The following is a 17591-nucleotide window of genomic DNA, read 5'->3' as shown; positions in this document are numbered from 1 at the left end:
TCCAAGGTTCATGAAGGAAAGAACCAACAAGAAAACCCCCAATCCTTACCAAATATAGAAATTTCAAAGTTTACGGTTCCTAGGTGAACTCGATAAAATTGATGGAAAGATAGAGAAGCCATAATAAAATATAGAGTACCCATATCAGATGGGCTACAATCAATGAACCTAGGATTCTATAAAAAAATCTATCTAGTTCCCATAAAATTCATGAACTATAATAGATTCATTGAGACTGAACATAAACAAGTCAGAACTCAATAAAAACTAGCAGCCTTGAATCATGATCGACATGTTCTTGAATCTGCGAAGAAGCAGAGGTCATGAGCCTAGTAAAAAATCATGATCTCTTTATCATAATGTTAGACCAATCAACATAGTAATTCTCATAAAGGAGTGTGAGGAATTAACAGATCGAAATTAAGAGGGAGGGGAGGATGCCAAAACCTTCATAAGAAACCAAATCACATCAAAGTTCTGAACACCAGTGGTACAACATCATTTTGATTATATAAAATCCATATCAATAGCAATCCACATGTAGATAAGACATATCTGAGCACATGTCACTTGACAAAATAGATACTACACTAGCATTTGAAGACAAAATTTGCAAAGGTGTAAGAAGTTGATTGCAATAGGAAAGAATACAAGGCACTAAATTGGCATCATAAAAACAAAGTCTGCAAGAATTTGAAAAAATGGTCATAACAGGAAAAATACAAGGAAACCATTAATCATATGAAATAGGGGGTACACTGGAACCTCAAAGAAAAATATGCCAAGTGGACACGAGGAACTGACTATGCTAAACAAAAATATGCAATCTGGATCTATTCTTCCATTGGGACCACATGGCACCCACCCTAATCCTACACTAGTTTCATGTTGGAGAATGTTGCCACAAAACCAGTAATGTCAAAATATTCACTAGACCAGAGAGTAACCAATGAAGTAGCAAATACCATATGAGAATGAGAAGAACCAATTTTAAGAGTACAATCAATGAACCTAGGATTCTATAAAAAAATCTATCTAGTAACCATAAAATTCATGAACTATAATAGATTCATTGAGACTGAACATAAATAAGTCAGAACTCAATCAAAACTAGCAGCCTTGAATCATGATCGACATGTTATTGAATTTGCAAAGAAGTAGAGGTCACGAGCCTACTAAAAAATCATATTTTTTTTATCACAATGTTAGACCAATCAACATAGTAATTCTCATAAAGGTGTGTGAGCAAATTAACAGTTTGAAATCAAGAGGGAGGGGAGGATGCCAAAACCTTCATAAGAAACTAAATCACATCAAAGTTCTAAACACCAGTGGTACAACATCATTTTGAGTATATACAATCCATATCACTACCAATCCACATGTAGATATGACATATCTAAGCACATGTCACTTGACAAAATAGATACTACACTAGTATTTGAAGACAAAATTTGCAAAGGTGTAAGAAGTTGATTGCAATAGGAAATAATACAAGGCACTAAATTGGCATCACAAAAACAAATTCTGCAAGAATTTGGAAAAAAGGTCATGACAAGAAAAATACAAGGAAACCATTAATCATATGAAATAGGGGCTACACTGGAACCTCAAAGAAAAATATGCCAAGTGGATACGAGGAACTGACTATGCTAAACAAAAATTTGCAATGTAGATCTATTCTTCCATTGGGACCACATGGCACCCACCCTCATCCTACACTAGTTTCATGTTGGAGAATGTTGCCACAAAACCAGTAATGTCAAAATATTCACTAGACTAGAGAGTAACCAACGAAGTAGCAAATACCATATGAGAATGAGAAGAACCAATTTTAGGAGTGCAAAATTCACATGAAGACCTGATCAGGCAAATGGCTTGGTATGGAATTTGTAACCAAGGATGGTTAGAATAGCTTGTAGTTTGGAAAATGTTGCAAGATACAATTCAAAAGTGAGTGCCTTGCCCATGTTCTATAACATGTGTCCAAGTGGGTGAATGTGGCAGGTTCAAATAGATCTTTTCAAACTATTCATAATAAGCTTAAAGTTTGAGTTAGCCTTCAAAGGTTCCTATGTGAAAATGCTAGCAACAAATTCATATCCACCCTAAAGGTCATATTGTTTAGTAAGGTTCAAAAGCACAACGAAGGTCCTAATCTAAGGACATATTGTGCAGTCAATATTGTACTCAAAATTTGTTCATTTTTTTATATACTAGTTACTTGCATTCTTTTAATTAAATTTGTATCTTTCTTAGAAAATCATCAAAATATCTATAAATTATTACACCCACAAACAATATTAAAATGGTGAATTGCTAATCAATGATGGAGAGAAAAAACTATTTATAACTTGATAATTAAATATTATATTAAACAAAATTTTAAAAATGTAAGTACATTTATTCCTTTGATTAATAATAGAACTTATACAAATTATCTATTAATATATTTAAATATTCTTACTAAAATATTCAATTAAAAGACAATTAAAGCTATATTGTTTATTTGTAATATATTTATAATAATACCAATAATATAAGAAACTTCTTATTACCATTTTAGTTAACTATATATACTAGGTTCACTTATTTTTCATAAACTAAATAGGTTAGAAATATAATTATGTACCACAACTTGTGTTATTGGAAAAGAATTACTTGAAAGAAAACCATGGGAAATAACCTTTTAAATCATGCAAGCAACTTATTTAAATTTAAAATTACCATTTTAGTTAACTATATATAATAGATTCTTTTATTTTTCATTAACTAAATAAGTTAGAAATATAGTTATGAACCACAACTTGTGTCATTGGAAAATAATTACTCGAAAGAAAACCATGAGAAACAACCTTTTAAATCATACAATCAACTTATTTGAATTTAAAATTGGATCATTTTTACAATAAATCCAAATAAATTCAATATACACAAGTAACTCATTTTTCTTTATAGAAATCCTTTATATATTCTCCAATAGGTCTTACAATAACTCCACAATGTTATTTACACAATAATAGTAGAATTAAAGAGAAAAATAGTCCACTCACTTAAAAGTACATATAAGAATAAAAATTGTTATCATACACAAATGAAAAAATATGCCTCGGTTGGGTGTGCCATCAAATTTTAGTTTCTTTGTAAATATTTGAATTGCAAAAGCAAACATGCTGGCAACCAAATATGATGTGATGAGTGCAAGAAAGATTTCGTATTCCAAAAGCATCTTATATTTTGAGAAAGCATCTCCATGCTTACCTTTCAAGCTCTCAAAATTATAGGGTATGATGACAATAATGATGGCACTCATAAATGCTACTATTGTCCACAATATCGAAATGAGCAAGGTCAATCCAGACATATCAGATACCATGTATGTATCTAACCATGCCAAATATGTATTATGGAACTTTTGTTGTACTAGCCACTGAGAAACCACTGAAAGGGATGTGATGAAGGCCGCAGTGTCAGAGAAGATGAATAATCTAAAAATTTTAGTAAATGCCAGCTTAGCAGCTCCATAATGTACACTTTCTTTGTTATCCTCAATTCCACCTGGGATTTGGAAGATGGCTGCAAATGTGATGGTGGCAATCAGTGATGCCACCACCATGTGCGTATTTATTATGTCTTTTTCCATCCCTTGCTTCCATTTTTTTTTGGGCCTCAAAATATTTACAATGATAGAAGAATGAGGGTTATTTTGCATAATGTTTGAAGCTATGTCAAGTGCAGTCATGCCTTCATTGTTTAGGGTAGAGATCTCTAGTCCAACAAATGAGACAATGTACTCCACTATCTACACTCACAAAAAAAACATATTGTGTTATATTTATAATAATTTGAATATGTACTCTCACAAAGTGTGCAAGTTTTGAGATACATTTAAGGCCATTTTTCTGTTTAAAAATATTTGAAGTGAGCATGTTAATATATTTATAAATTTAAAAAAAATTATAGTTTTGGATAAACTTGATCCTCTTCTAAATAGAATATAGTTAGGATGAGAGAAATATAATTTTATATTCTAAGACATCAAGAAGTCATGTATATATAGGTCTATAGATGGCTTATAGTTTGATGAGATTATTGCTTCTTCTTTACGAAACTTGAAATATTATAAGTTGACACATTTTATATTACATTTATATGTCATCTTTCCTCTATTTAAAAAAAATTGTAACATTCACCTAGATCATCATTTACTTATATGTATGTGTTTTCATATCCTCAAACATAGTGTTATTTATTTCATCCAATCATTCATATGTCTTTACCATTTTGACAAGTATAAGTTCAATCAATGATTATACATTTTACTCTTTAATTGTTAAAAATACAATTCAAAATTATGTAGACATTTCTAATTCCTAAGTTATGATTAAACCAAAAGAATACACATGATGTGTCACTACTTCCTTCCATTTCAAACTAATTAATTATACTCACTATATGCCTAATCATCACCCAAGTATCACAGATATTTAATGAAGAAAAATATTCAATTTAGTACTCTAATAAGAATTTAAATATGCACATTTAGTGTAAGAGTTTAAATATAATGAGATATGTCCCCTTGTGACATAACAAGAATAAATATATTTTTAAATATTGAAAGATACTTTTGAATACTATAATTTGTTAGAGCATCAAGAAAGAAAAAACAATAAAATTAAAACTAGGAAAGATAATTTAAAGTTAGATTTGGACATTTTCAAAAGTTATGCATAAATTTATGAACTTAGATAGGTCATGTTGTTGGCAAAACCAAAGTATGCTCATAATAATATAGTCCTATCTAATATGGTGAATGATAAACTCAAAGATATGGAGTGCCACTATAATTGATTGAATTTATAAGATATATTCTTAAATGAAGGATAAATTCACCAAAAACTTGACACTTATCTCTAAATGTAGAGATTGAAAGAAGGGTATGTGTAATAAGTTGGGTCACAATTAAATAGAATCTTACATAAAATTAAAGAATCCCATTAGAAATGAGTACTCATTTTGAAATAAAAAAGGTCTGCATTTTAAGTTCCAACACCCAATCTACAAATTTAAAAATGAGAACTATTTTTTTTCAAAATGTCTATGCAGTAATTTTCAAAGAAACTTAAGCATTTTTTTTTGACAAATAATGTCTATAAACTCATTTTCACGTAAAAATTCATCATATTTATGTATAAGGTATACATTTTTAAATGAGTATGAATTATTTAAAAGTTGAATTCATCTCCCACCCTTTACATCAAGTTTGAGGTTGGGATAGGCTTGGGAGGACCAAGGTTACACAAGCTTTACATCTTCAAATTAATGGCTAAAGCATTAGAACCTATAAATTATACTCTTGCATAATTTTAAGTCCTTTTAAATTATGGCTAAATTATACTCTTTCATAATTTTTAAGTCCTTTCTAATTGAATTGTTCTAATAAAAAAATCCATTGTAATTCTAACTATGTAGATATCAAAAAAATATTTTTTTTGACTTAATTAATTCCATTTTTTTGTATTATTTATTAATTGATTGATACATAAAATTCAAATAACGATCTTGTCCAAAATTTTAACTTTATTATTTCTACATTTTAAACAAAATAAACTATATGAAATCAATCTACATACAATTAGATTAAAGATTAATGTTTTTTTTAAATATAAAAATTCTTAACATATATATGAGAAAGTATACCCCCTTGCAGTTTTGGAGTGCAGAAGGATGAGAATTATTATGATCATAATGTGCATTGCTTGCTATGCTTTCAATTCTTTTTTCATGATGCCTACAAGAAATTTTAGGAAAAAGGTGGAACTATTTTTTCTGATTTTTTAGTTTTGTATCAATGGACATAAGAATTTGAGGAACTTAAAAGATTAAATCTCATAGAAATTTGGAACTATATAATGTAGTGTTTATAGTCTACATATCCAATATGTCATTTATTTGAAGATACACATGGAATAAATCAATTTTTAGTAGGCATCTATAAAAACCACTTTTTCAAAATGATTGTGTTAGGATCATACCATACATGTGTACAACCACCATATTTTTACATAAAAAAGGATTTTTTGTAAATAATTTTAGGGAAAGATGCCAAAGATACTAAATATTTATAAGCATTTTATTTCTTCCTTTTTTGAATTACTATTAAATTCATTTTTTAGTAACCCGAAGGTCTATTTCAAAACCTCTAGTGTATTGGCATCGTAAATTGATGAAATATCCTCTACTTAAAGGTCTCAGGTGTCTAATGTAGGAGAGTCTTGGATTGGGAAATCTTGCATCAACCAAAACTATATATATTTCTTTATTTGTTCCAGTCTATTGTTATTGGGGGAAACCTTGCTATTCATGTTTGTTTCTTCTATGAATTTGTCTCCTTAATGTGCACCTATCATGCATCCTTACCCTGTGTTCATAAAACATGATTTCAGTTCACTTGGAAGTTATCTTTCATCCTTTCTTGAGGCATGTTCATTGTTGGGATATCATGTAATGTGAAAAAGTTGTCTTAAACAAAGTTCATATGGTTAAGCAGTGTTTTGTGGCTTTGGGGATTTATTCTTGGATCACTTGCTGACCTATCTTTATTCTCACAAATGGATTTTTTCTTAGTTGTAAGGTTATTGATTTCCCTTTGGGGAAGGACCTTTATTCTTTAATAATTATAACTTGACCTATGTGTCTTGATGGCTATATAATTGTGATCTAACATGTATATAGGCTGTAATATTTTTAGATAGGAAGAACAAGGTTTTGAATTGTGTATCTTTTGAGTTCTCTCATGGAATTTCTCTTGTAAATGGCTACAACTAGGTAGGCCTTATGCATGACACATTTTAAGAGTATTGTCTCACCAAATTTGTATTGGAATACAATTCTTTTGATTGTTTTATTATCTTGTGTTGTGGTTCCATACTTTAGAAGGGTATTTCAAGAGTGACTCGTTAAGAGAATCCACACACACACACACACACATCAGATACATGCATATATATATACATATATATTTATGTATGTATGTATGTATATAGATATGCATGTGTACAATGTGTGTGTGTGTGTGTGTGTGTGTGTGTGTGTGTGTGTGTGTGTGTATAAATAGACACACATATATACATATAGACATATACACACACAAATATATATAATATTTATATGTATCTATGTGTGTGTATATATATATATATATATATATATATATATATATATATATATATATATATATATATATATATATATATATATATATATATATATATATATATATATATATATATATATATATATATATATATATATATATATATATATATATATATATATATATATATATATATATATATATATATATATATATATATATATATATATATATATATATATATATATGTATGTATATATGTTTGTATGTATGTATGTATACATATCAAGGAAATCATGTTTCACCCATATGGAAGTGAATTTTCATGGAAATATATTATATGTTTGCATACCCCCCCCCTCCCCTTGGAATATATTATGCCTTTCTTTGAGTAACATGGTTCATTGAAAGTGTAGGATATTTTATTTAAGTGTCTAATTATAGCTTAAATAATGGTCATATATTATCTACATTAAAAGTTTTTCTTGCAAAGAATAAAGCTTTTACTTCAAAATTGTAACTTTTGGGGAGCCAACCTTCTATCTAACTATTTTGATCTTTCCCTATTATATTCTTTCATAGCTTATCCTATATATACCCATATGGTTTATGCTTCCCTAAAATACACCTATTTAGATTTTTCTACACATGTAAGAAATATCTAACCTAATGCATCACATGCCTACCTAGCATTTTCTATACATGTCAAATCACTATTTAAAGCCTCCCTATCACATTCATATCTAGTATTTTCTATTCAAGTGAACACATCATATAATATTCCTATAGAGTATTTTCTACACCTCTCAAAGCACTATCAAGACTTCCCTATCATATGGCTATCTAGCATAACATAGCTTTCAACCCATAAAGGTATACCACTAATAGCCTTAGGTCCATAGGTTATTCTTATCATATATCATGTTTAAATAGAACTTATGTGTTGGATGTTCTCCATTAATAATTAATAAATTCCAATATAGGGGCAGCCCTAAATGATAGAACCCCATAGATAATTTAGATAAGTTATTTACTTTAGATTACATATTTTTATGCTAGTATAATTCTCCATCTATCATTACCCCTACCTTTGCCCAAAAACATAAATTTTACACCATCCATTCATACTCACTCACTTGACCTTGTCATCACCCATTTTGAATCTCAACCATGTGACCTAGATAATATACGATGCATGAGAATCATGGAGACATTTGGATGTGATATGTAGTTATTCATGAATCTATACAATTGGATGGTATAATTGAGCTATTACACACTTCTTCCATGTAGAATGTAACACTTTAATTTTCACTTATTGATATGGAATTTGACCTTGTGTACCTAAATTATAAACTTTAGTTGGTATCCCTTTGCTCATTATTATGAGATTTTTTGAGCTAGTCAACACACATTTAGGTTATTCATCACTTTCTTTATCTCCTCACTATATTGGAATATTTTGAAATATTTTGGGTCAATAATATTAATATTTTAAATTCTATCTCATTGAAGGTTCAATTTTTTTCATCCCATTTCATTTTGTGTCCTTGATAGTATATTTCTTTCTCCATATTTTTTCTATAATTTATTTATCTTTTATATATATGTGGGGAAGGAAATAATGCACCAACCTAGAGGTGGATTAAAACCTCAAGAAATGCACTATTTCCTTTAAACCACGACATTGTTCTAGTTAGCTAGAGTGTCATAGATATTAGATTCGAGATATATAAATCATCTTGATATAATGTAGATGTTAATTAAGTGTGAATTATGTGCTTATATAAAGTGACTACAAGATTATGGGAGACCATTATAATAGCTACAATAAAACTCTATGAGATCAATACCATAGGAAGAAGCATGATCTAAAGGACAACATAACACAAAATGGACACCAACATGATGCTTAAAATATTACATAGGCAAAGCAAAATTTTGAAAATAATATAATTAAAAGATAAGCCAAGAATTAATTTGTGAAAAATATGTACAAATGTAAAAAAATAGAATGTGACTAAATTAAGAAGATGATTTACATGCGAGAAACAAAAGGAAGCTAAGGTTCAGATAGAGTTTATCTATTAATTGAGAGATTTCAAAATATGATAGATTAACCTATTTTATGTATTCAATAAATGAAATGATAAAGAGAAAGAAGAAAGAAGAGATAAGAATTGGTTTAGTGAGAAAGAAGAAAGAAGAGATAAGAATTGGTTTAGTGTTTGATATTGAAATCCAATAGGAGCTTTTGAACCCATGAACTTTTAGTAAAGATTTTCATAAAACATAAAGAGGAAAATTTTTGTAAATATTTAAGAGGTTTTCCTTGGTCAAAACCCCACTTTGGTGTTTCCACCTCCATGAACAAATTTTAATCAAAATGTCAAATTTTGTGATGGATAAATAGAATGGAAATAATAATAGAAAAAATAAATAGAAGTGTTGAGGTAGAGATAAACATTCTCAAAAGATAAAAAGGTGTGAAAATAGATCCCTAAATACAAAGAGATAAAATGCATGATATGAAGTTGAATATGAGAGCTTGGATAGCTTGAGCTATTTAAAAATGTTGAAAACCTATAATGTTAATGATGCAAACTAGATGTATGGAGTCATAAAATCATAGCCAAGAAGTTGCATTAGATTTCCAAAATACCTTATTAGATTTAATCAATAACCAAGAAGACCAAATGCATGAAAAAGAGGGATTTTTGAATTTAAAAAAAATATAAATAGGAAACCATCATTTTGGGAATTACATTCACATGGTGTCAAGTTTGTAATGTTCAAATAGTCCTCTACAAGCTTGCATATTTGTAGGCAAAAGCATGTGGATGTCTTTTTAGTGCACACACATTTGAAGACTACTATAGATCCATTATGAGGAATCCAAGCTAGATCGTGTGTTGGTTGATGACAAGGATAGCAAGATGATGAGTTTTTTTTTCTTAGGCTAAAGATGAAAAAATGTAAAAGTGACATTATACATAAGGGTGTAAATTTTATGTCATTACACTATCTTTTCACTATAGTTATCTATCACCATTTTATCATATCTATATCAACTGTTATAGAGGTGAAAACATAGAAACAATGATCTAAGTCATGATGGTATGAAAATATACCCAATTCTCTCCATAATTTCCATATGTGTAGGTTGAAAGAAATGAAATCTCAAGTCATTAACTTTATTGAACAAAAAACCAAATATTGCATCATCTTTCATTATTTTTCAAATTGTTCTCATAACATAACATGTTTGTGTAGTCATTATGCTAGTATTATATTTTAGATAATATTTTTCTGTATTATAGTTTTATAATGTTATTTTCATCATCTCCTATGTTGTCCTCTGCACTCTATCTATACTAGGCATACACACACAACATTAGCATCATGTACTAATGCTTGTATCCTAAAGTTGCATGTGTATTTGAGGCCATGACTTTATGGAGATCGGTGATAGTTCCTTTCTGTTTGTTTCTGTATTTCTTGTAGTCAAATTATTTTAAATAATTGATATCTTTAAATATTTGCACATGGAATTTTGTTTGTTTTGTTAGAAAGGTTAATCTTTCCTTGGATATATATTTTAATTGGGATATTCCAAGGGTCCCTACATGTAGTTTGTCCACTTGTACACATGTGGAGGACATGTCATTGTTTGTCCTTTATTCCACATGTAAGGACAACTCTTGTTTATTTCTTTATTTAGTTTATCCTCCTTAAGAGGATTGTGACACTTTGCACACACCTATTATGAATGTGGCATTCATAGAAATGGGAGTTACAAATGCAACTCCTCTCTCATCTCTATATAAGAGATGCTCCTCCTTCTTTCTACACAACTACAACAACACTCTAAGCACTTGATGTTATTGTATTGAGCTACTTTTGCTCCAACACTCTCTCTCTCTCTTCTCTAGGCATTTGCCTTCATTCATAATACTCACAAGGGGTTTTCTTTTCTTTCCCCTTATAAATCCTTGTCTCCATTGTTGAACCATCTTGGTGTATGCTCTTGGAGTTGCTTATCTTATGGTAACATTGTTTCACACTTAACTTACTTGGATTGTTTCTCGTTCCTTGCTCAACATTATCCTTTCTTACATGGTATCAAAGCTTGGTTATCTAATCCTTATTTTAAGTTTTGTGGTGAAGGTTGCCATTCATTGGAGCACACCTTATTTGGAGACGTTATTGAGAGAAGAAGTTTGTGTTGTGATTTTAGCTCTTTTTAACTAATCTTGTGCATGCAGGTTTCATATTTTTTTTAACTAACCCTCTTTGGAAGGCTTGCCGCCAAAGGGTTTTCTTGTAAAGTTTCATATTTTTTACTAACCCTCTTTGGAAGGCTTGCCGCCAAAGGGTTTTCTTGTAAAGCTTCATATTTTTTATCTAACCCACTTTGGAAGGCTTGCAGCCAAAGGGTTTTGTTAGTAATTTTCAAATTTGTTTTATTTTGGACGACATGCCGCCAAAACAAAAAGTATTACATTATTCAAGTTTTATATAACTCTCTATTATTTCTTACTTCTTTTAAAAAAATAAAAAAAAATAAATATTCCTATATATTGGGTTTTTGTTATATGCTTTCAAAATTTTGGTATATGCCTATTCTCACATCAATTATCATTTCTTATAATTTGTACATTGCATTATTATTGCATTTAAAAAAAAAAAAAAAAAATCAAAATCTTGGTTTGTGTTGGGTGGCCGCGCCACCCGCGCGCCACGCCCGCACCTCCGCGCGCAAATGCCGCCGACTACAGCCACTCCCGCGCAGAGCCCCACGCGCAACCACCGCCTGCAGTTTGTTTAGCCCTGCGTCGCTGCCGCTGTTTGCAGAGCCCTGCACCACCGCTGCCGTTTACAGAGCTGCCGCACCACTGCACGAAACCCAGTCGCGATCGCGAGCTGCCTGCCTCTGTCGCGTCCGTGGCTAAACTCCAACGCCTCCTTCGCAAGGTTTCGGCGCCTAAAACCTGCAACTTGCCTTATTCAACCGCCGCCTGCACCATTTAAACCATCTTCCACCACTTCTTGGCGTGGCCTGCGTCCCAGCCACGTGGCAACCATCGCCCGCGCGGGCAGAGCCCGCAACCTTATCCTCTTTTTTCAAATTCTCCAAAATCCTGCCTTTTTTTTCCACCGCCCACCTTTTTAAAATAATAAAAAAAAACTTGTTTTATTTAATAAAACTTAAACTTTTATAACCTTTTTATCACATTTTTTTATTTCTTTATTTTTTAAAAACCAATAAAAATATTAATTCAAAACATAAAAATAAACTTAATTTAAAAAAAAAAAAAAAACCAAAAACATAAAATAAATTTTTACATTAATCAAATTAAATTTTTTTTCTCATTTAACAATTTTTTTTAATTAATCTAATTTTCAAATTAAGGTTTTTTTCAAAAAAAGAGAAGAATTTTTTTCTTAATCATGTCAACATTAATTCCAGAAATCAAACTTAATTATTCTAATTATCATTCTTGGAAAACTCATATCTCATTTATTTTTCGTTTTAAACATCTCTTCGAAATAGCCACTAACCCTTCTCTTGAACCCGGTTCAGCGGCTCCTCAAGACGAGAAAGATACTTGGAAAGCTAAAAACGAAGAAGCTTTAGGATTAATTGGTATTTCCATTATTCCAGATTTATATATTTTAATTGCTCACTGTTCTAAAGCTCATGATGCATGGTCCATCTTGAAAACCAAGTATGACAGTGGCGATGAATACCGCAAAATACAATTGCAAGATCAACTCGAAGATCTCAGGTATGCAGATTTTAAAAGTATGGATGAATTCCTCTTAAAAGTCAAATTATGGCTTTAGGTGTTCAATTAGAGGACATTCGTTTAATTCATCTTATTCTTAAAAAATGTCTTCCTAGACAGTTTCAACAATTTATAACTAATATTCATGCACAGCTTGCTATTCCTACTTTAACTTCTCAGTTAACTTATGCTATTTTTCAAACTTTATTAAGACAGGAAGAAGCTAAGCTAATTCAGTTTGGTACCCTCAAATCAACTGAACATGCATTTGTGTCTAGAAATTCAACTAATAATTTCCGTTCCAATAATAATAATTACAAACAATATAATTCTAATTCAAATAACTCCAACAATAAATTTCATGCCAAATATAATAATAATACCAATCATCCTAATATTACTCGTAATACTAATAATCAAAGGAATCATTCCAATTCCAAACCTCATTGTTCTTATTGTGGCAAAGATGGGCATCTTGTCAATAATTGTTTTAAAAAGAAAAATGATAAAAAACCTATGAATCATAGTAACAATCATCAAACCTCAAACCATAAAAAAGGTAACTTGACTAGTTCTAATCCTCGTCATGCTTTTACTTGTAGCTTTAATCTTTGTAGACCTTTAGAATGGATTGTTGATAGTGGCGCATCACAACATGTCACTTCTCATAAAGAAATTTTTGATTCTTTACAACCTGATATTGCTAACATTCCTATTCAGTTAGCTAATAATCAGACTTGTAAAGTTGAAGGACTAGGTGATGTTACTATTCCTAATGGTAAATTACATGATGTTTTATATGTACCTGACTTGAAAACTAATCTGCTTTCTGTTTCACAGCTATGTCAGAACTATAAAGTTGAATTCTACAAAGATACATGTTATATCATAGATCCTCAAACTCTCAAAGTGATTGCTCATGCTAAAATGGATAATGACAATTTGTTTAAATTCCATGAATTTGCTAGTTCACGATATTCTTTACATACTTCTATTGATTTCAATATATGGCATGAAAGACTTGGTCATTTAAATTCTGATTATATTACTTTCATGCAAAAGCATAATATGGTTGATGGCTTGCCTCACATTATTCCTTCCAAGATTGCCTGTACAGGTTGTATGAGTGGTAAGATGCATAGGGAGCCCTTTCCAAGTGGAAAATCATGGCGATCAACTCATAAGTTGCATCTTGTCCATAGTGATCTTTTGGGCCCCATGGAGAATACCTCCATCCAAGGTTCTCGGTATGCACTTACCTTTGTTGATGATTTTTCTAGACGAACTTGGATCTATTTTTTGCATAGCAAGGATCAAGTTCTTGATATATTTATTGAATTTCAGTTATATGTTGAAAGGCAATCTGGGTATAAACTTAAAATTCTTAGAACTGATAATGGGAAGGAATATGTGAATAATGCTTTTCATTCTTATTTGAAATCATGTGGAATTAAGCACGAGCTTACTATTCCTTATACACCACAACAAAATGGTGTGGCCGAAAGAAAGCATCGGACCATTGTTGAAATGGCTAGAAGCATGTTGCATGCTAAGAATTTGCATTATAAATTTTGGGCTGAAGCCATGTTTTGTGTAACTTATATTCTTAATCGAACTCCTACCAAAGCTCTCAAGGCTATCACTCCAGAAGAGGCTTGGTCTGGTAGGAAACTGAATTTACATCATTTATGGATATTTGGTTCTATTGCTTATGTTCATACGCCTAAACAGAAAAGGCATAAATTAGATGCTAAGTCATCTCCTTATATGTTTGTTGGCTATGATGAAAACACTAAGGGTTATCGTGTTTATGACTCCACTACTAACAAAGTTCAAATTGCTAGAGATGTTTGTATTGCAGAAAATGGAGTTCATGATTGCTCTACTACACAGGATGAAGAATTCAGTGGCACTAAAATTGTGCTGGTGGAGGACCAACCTCCTTCTCTTAACCCTACTCTTTCTCTTAATCAAGTACCACCGATTATTTCTACTCCTACTCAAGTAGATACTAATGATACTTTTATTACTCATGATTCTTCCTCTAGTGATAATTCCATTACAACTAAACGTAAACCTAAATGGGCTCAAAACCTCATCAATGAAGCTGATGATTATATTTCTAAATCTGGTGGAATTAAACATAGAAGGATTAATTATTGTAATTATGCTTTGATGACTACTATTATGAATTCTAACGATCCTAAGTTTTTTGATCAAGCTAACTCTCAACCTCATTGGCAGAAAGCCATGCAAGAGGAATATGATTCTTTACTTGCTAATCAAACTTGGGACCTAGTTAAATTACCTCCTGGCAAGAATCTAGTTTCATGTAAATGGTTATACAAAACCAAATTGAATACTAATAATGAAATTAGTAAATTTAAAGATAGACTAGTTGCTAGAGGTTTTTCCCAAATTGAAGGCTTAGACTATAATGAAACTTTTGCACCTGTTGCTAAAATGCCTACTATCAAATTAGTTCTTGCTTTAGCATCTAAAATTAATTGGCCCATTCATCAAATGGATGTTAAAAGTGCCTTCTTAAATGGTGATTTACATGAAGAAATCTATATGGCTCAACCCCCTGGATTTGTTAAGAAAGGTAGTGAAAATCTGGTTTGCAAATTGAACAAATCTATTTATGGTCTTAAACAATCACCTAGAGAATGGTATTCTAAAATTAATTCTTTCTTCATTTCTCAAGGTTTTACTAGAAGCAAAAATGATCCTAATTTGTATATTAAACATACTAACGATGATATTATCATTGTTATTGTTTATGTAGATGATCTAATTCTCACTTCTGGTTCAGACATTTTGATTTCTGATATTAAATTCCAACTTAAACAGCAATTTCAAATGACAGATTTAGGTATCTTACATTATTTCTTAGGTATGCAAATTTTTCAAAATCCTAACGGTATCTTTGTTTCTCAAAGCAAGTATGCTTATGATCTTTTAGAAAAATTTAAGATGAATGACTCTAACCATGTTTCAATTCCATGTGAATTAGGAATTAAATTAATGAATGATATGAATACTCCTTTTGTTGATGAAACTTTGTATAGACAGTTAGTAGGAAGTTTAAATTATTTAACTCTTACTAGACCTGATATTGCTTATAGTGTTGGTTTAGTTTCTCGATTTATGTCTAAACCTCAACAAACTCATTTTAAAGTTGCTAAATGCATCTTAAGGTATCTTAAAGGAACTATTAATATGGGCTTGTTTTATGATGCAAACTCTGAATTTATTTTACATGGCTATACTGATTCCGATCTAGGTGGAGATCCCAATGATGGGAAATCCACTTGTGGTTATTTTTTCTTTGTTGATTCAGGTCCAATTTCTTGGAAAAGCAAAAAAGAAAACTCTATTTCCCTATGCTCAACTGAAGCTGAATACAAAGGTTGTACCAATGCAGCTAAGGAAGCTTTGTGGATTCGAAGACTTCTTGACGATTTGGGTCTACCTCAACAATCACCTACACCTATACATTGTGACAATCAAAGTGCTATTGCCTTGGCAAAGAATCCAGTGTATCATGCACGCACCAAACATATTTCACTTCAACATCATTTCATTCGAGAACAAGTTGAAGACAATCAAATTATTCTTCTTTATTGTAAAGGAGAAGATCAAGTGGCTGATATTTTAACCAAACCACTTTCTAAAGAGAGATTTTAGTTCCATTGTAAAAATTTGGGTTTACAACCCGTTGAAGTAAACTCCCCAAGTAAAGATTAAGGGGGGGTGTTAGAAAGGTTAATCTTTCCTTGGATATATATTTTAATTGGGATATTCCAAGGGTCCCTACATGTAGTTTGTCCACTTGTACACATGTGGAGGACATGTCATTGTTTGTCCTTTATTCCACATGTAAGGACAACTCTTGTTTATTTCTTTATTTAGTTTATCCTCCTTAAGAGGATTGTGACACTTTGCACACACCTATTATGAATGTGGCATTCATAGAAATGGGAGTTACAAATGCAACTCCTCTCTCATCTCTATATAAGAGATGCTCCTCCTTCTTTCTACACAACTACAACAACACTCTAAGCACTTGATGTTATTGTATTGAGCTACTTTTGCTCCAACACACTCTCTCTCTCTTCTCTAGGCATTTGCCTTCATTCATAATACTCACAAGGGGTTTTCTTTGCTTTCCCCTTATAAATCCTTGTCTCCATTGTTGAACCATCTTGGTGTATGCTCTTGGAGTTGCTTATCTTATGGTAACATTGTTTCACACTTAACTTACTTGGATTGTTTCTCGTTCCTTGCTCAACATTATCATTTCTTACATGTTTATTCTCTCTCTCTCTCTCTCACACACACACACACACACACACACACACACACACACACACACACACACACACACACACACACACACACACAAATAAAATAAAATAAAAATTTGTTAGTTGAGTTCTAATGATGACCAATGACATGTTCATCAATATATTTGGATGTATACTTATAAATTTAAACTAGATCTAAAGAACTACATTTTAATATTTTTTTCATTAAAATAGTAATAATTGAAAAAGTTTATTAGAAGATAACATCAAAAGAAAAATCTAAAATCACTAAAATATTCAAGATTTTTCAAAAAGGTGAGGAGTGGTGAAATAATA

General features: G+C 30.9%; 1 protein-coding gene across 2 annotated transcripts in view; it reads right to left on the bottom strand.

Moving 5' to 3' along the window:
- The window catches only part of LOC149558573 (uncharacterized), a 44800-nt gene that overhangs the window by 24343 nt on the left and 2866 nt on the right, over positions 1-17591 (bottom strand). The window contains exon 3 of one of the 2 annotated variants that reach the window (XM_089832743.1): positions 2933-3802. The exons of the other annotated variant lie outside the window; for it this stretch is intronic. Within the exon in view, the coding sequence (XP_089688869.1) occupies positions 3050-3802 (753 nt within the window). The 3' untranslated portion in view covers positions 2933-3049. Of the gene's footprint in view, positions 1-2932; positions 3803-17591 lie in introns of those variants that run through there. 2 annotated transcript variants of the gene reach the window in all.

Source organism: Cupressus sempervirens, chromosome 5, assembly GCF_028749045.1.
Source record: "Cupressus sempervirens isolate cs-2001-9-10 chromosome 5, ASM2874904v1, whole genome shotgun sequence".
In the NCBI taxonomy this organism is placed as follows: Eukaryota; Viridiplantae; Streptophyta; class Pinopsida; order Cupressales; family Cupressaceae; genus Cupressus; species Cupressus sempervirens.
This window is presented reverse-complemented; position numbering and strand designations above follow the sequence as displayed.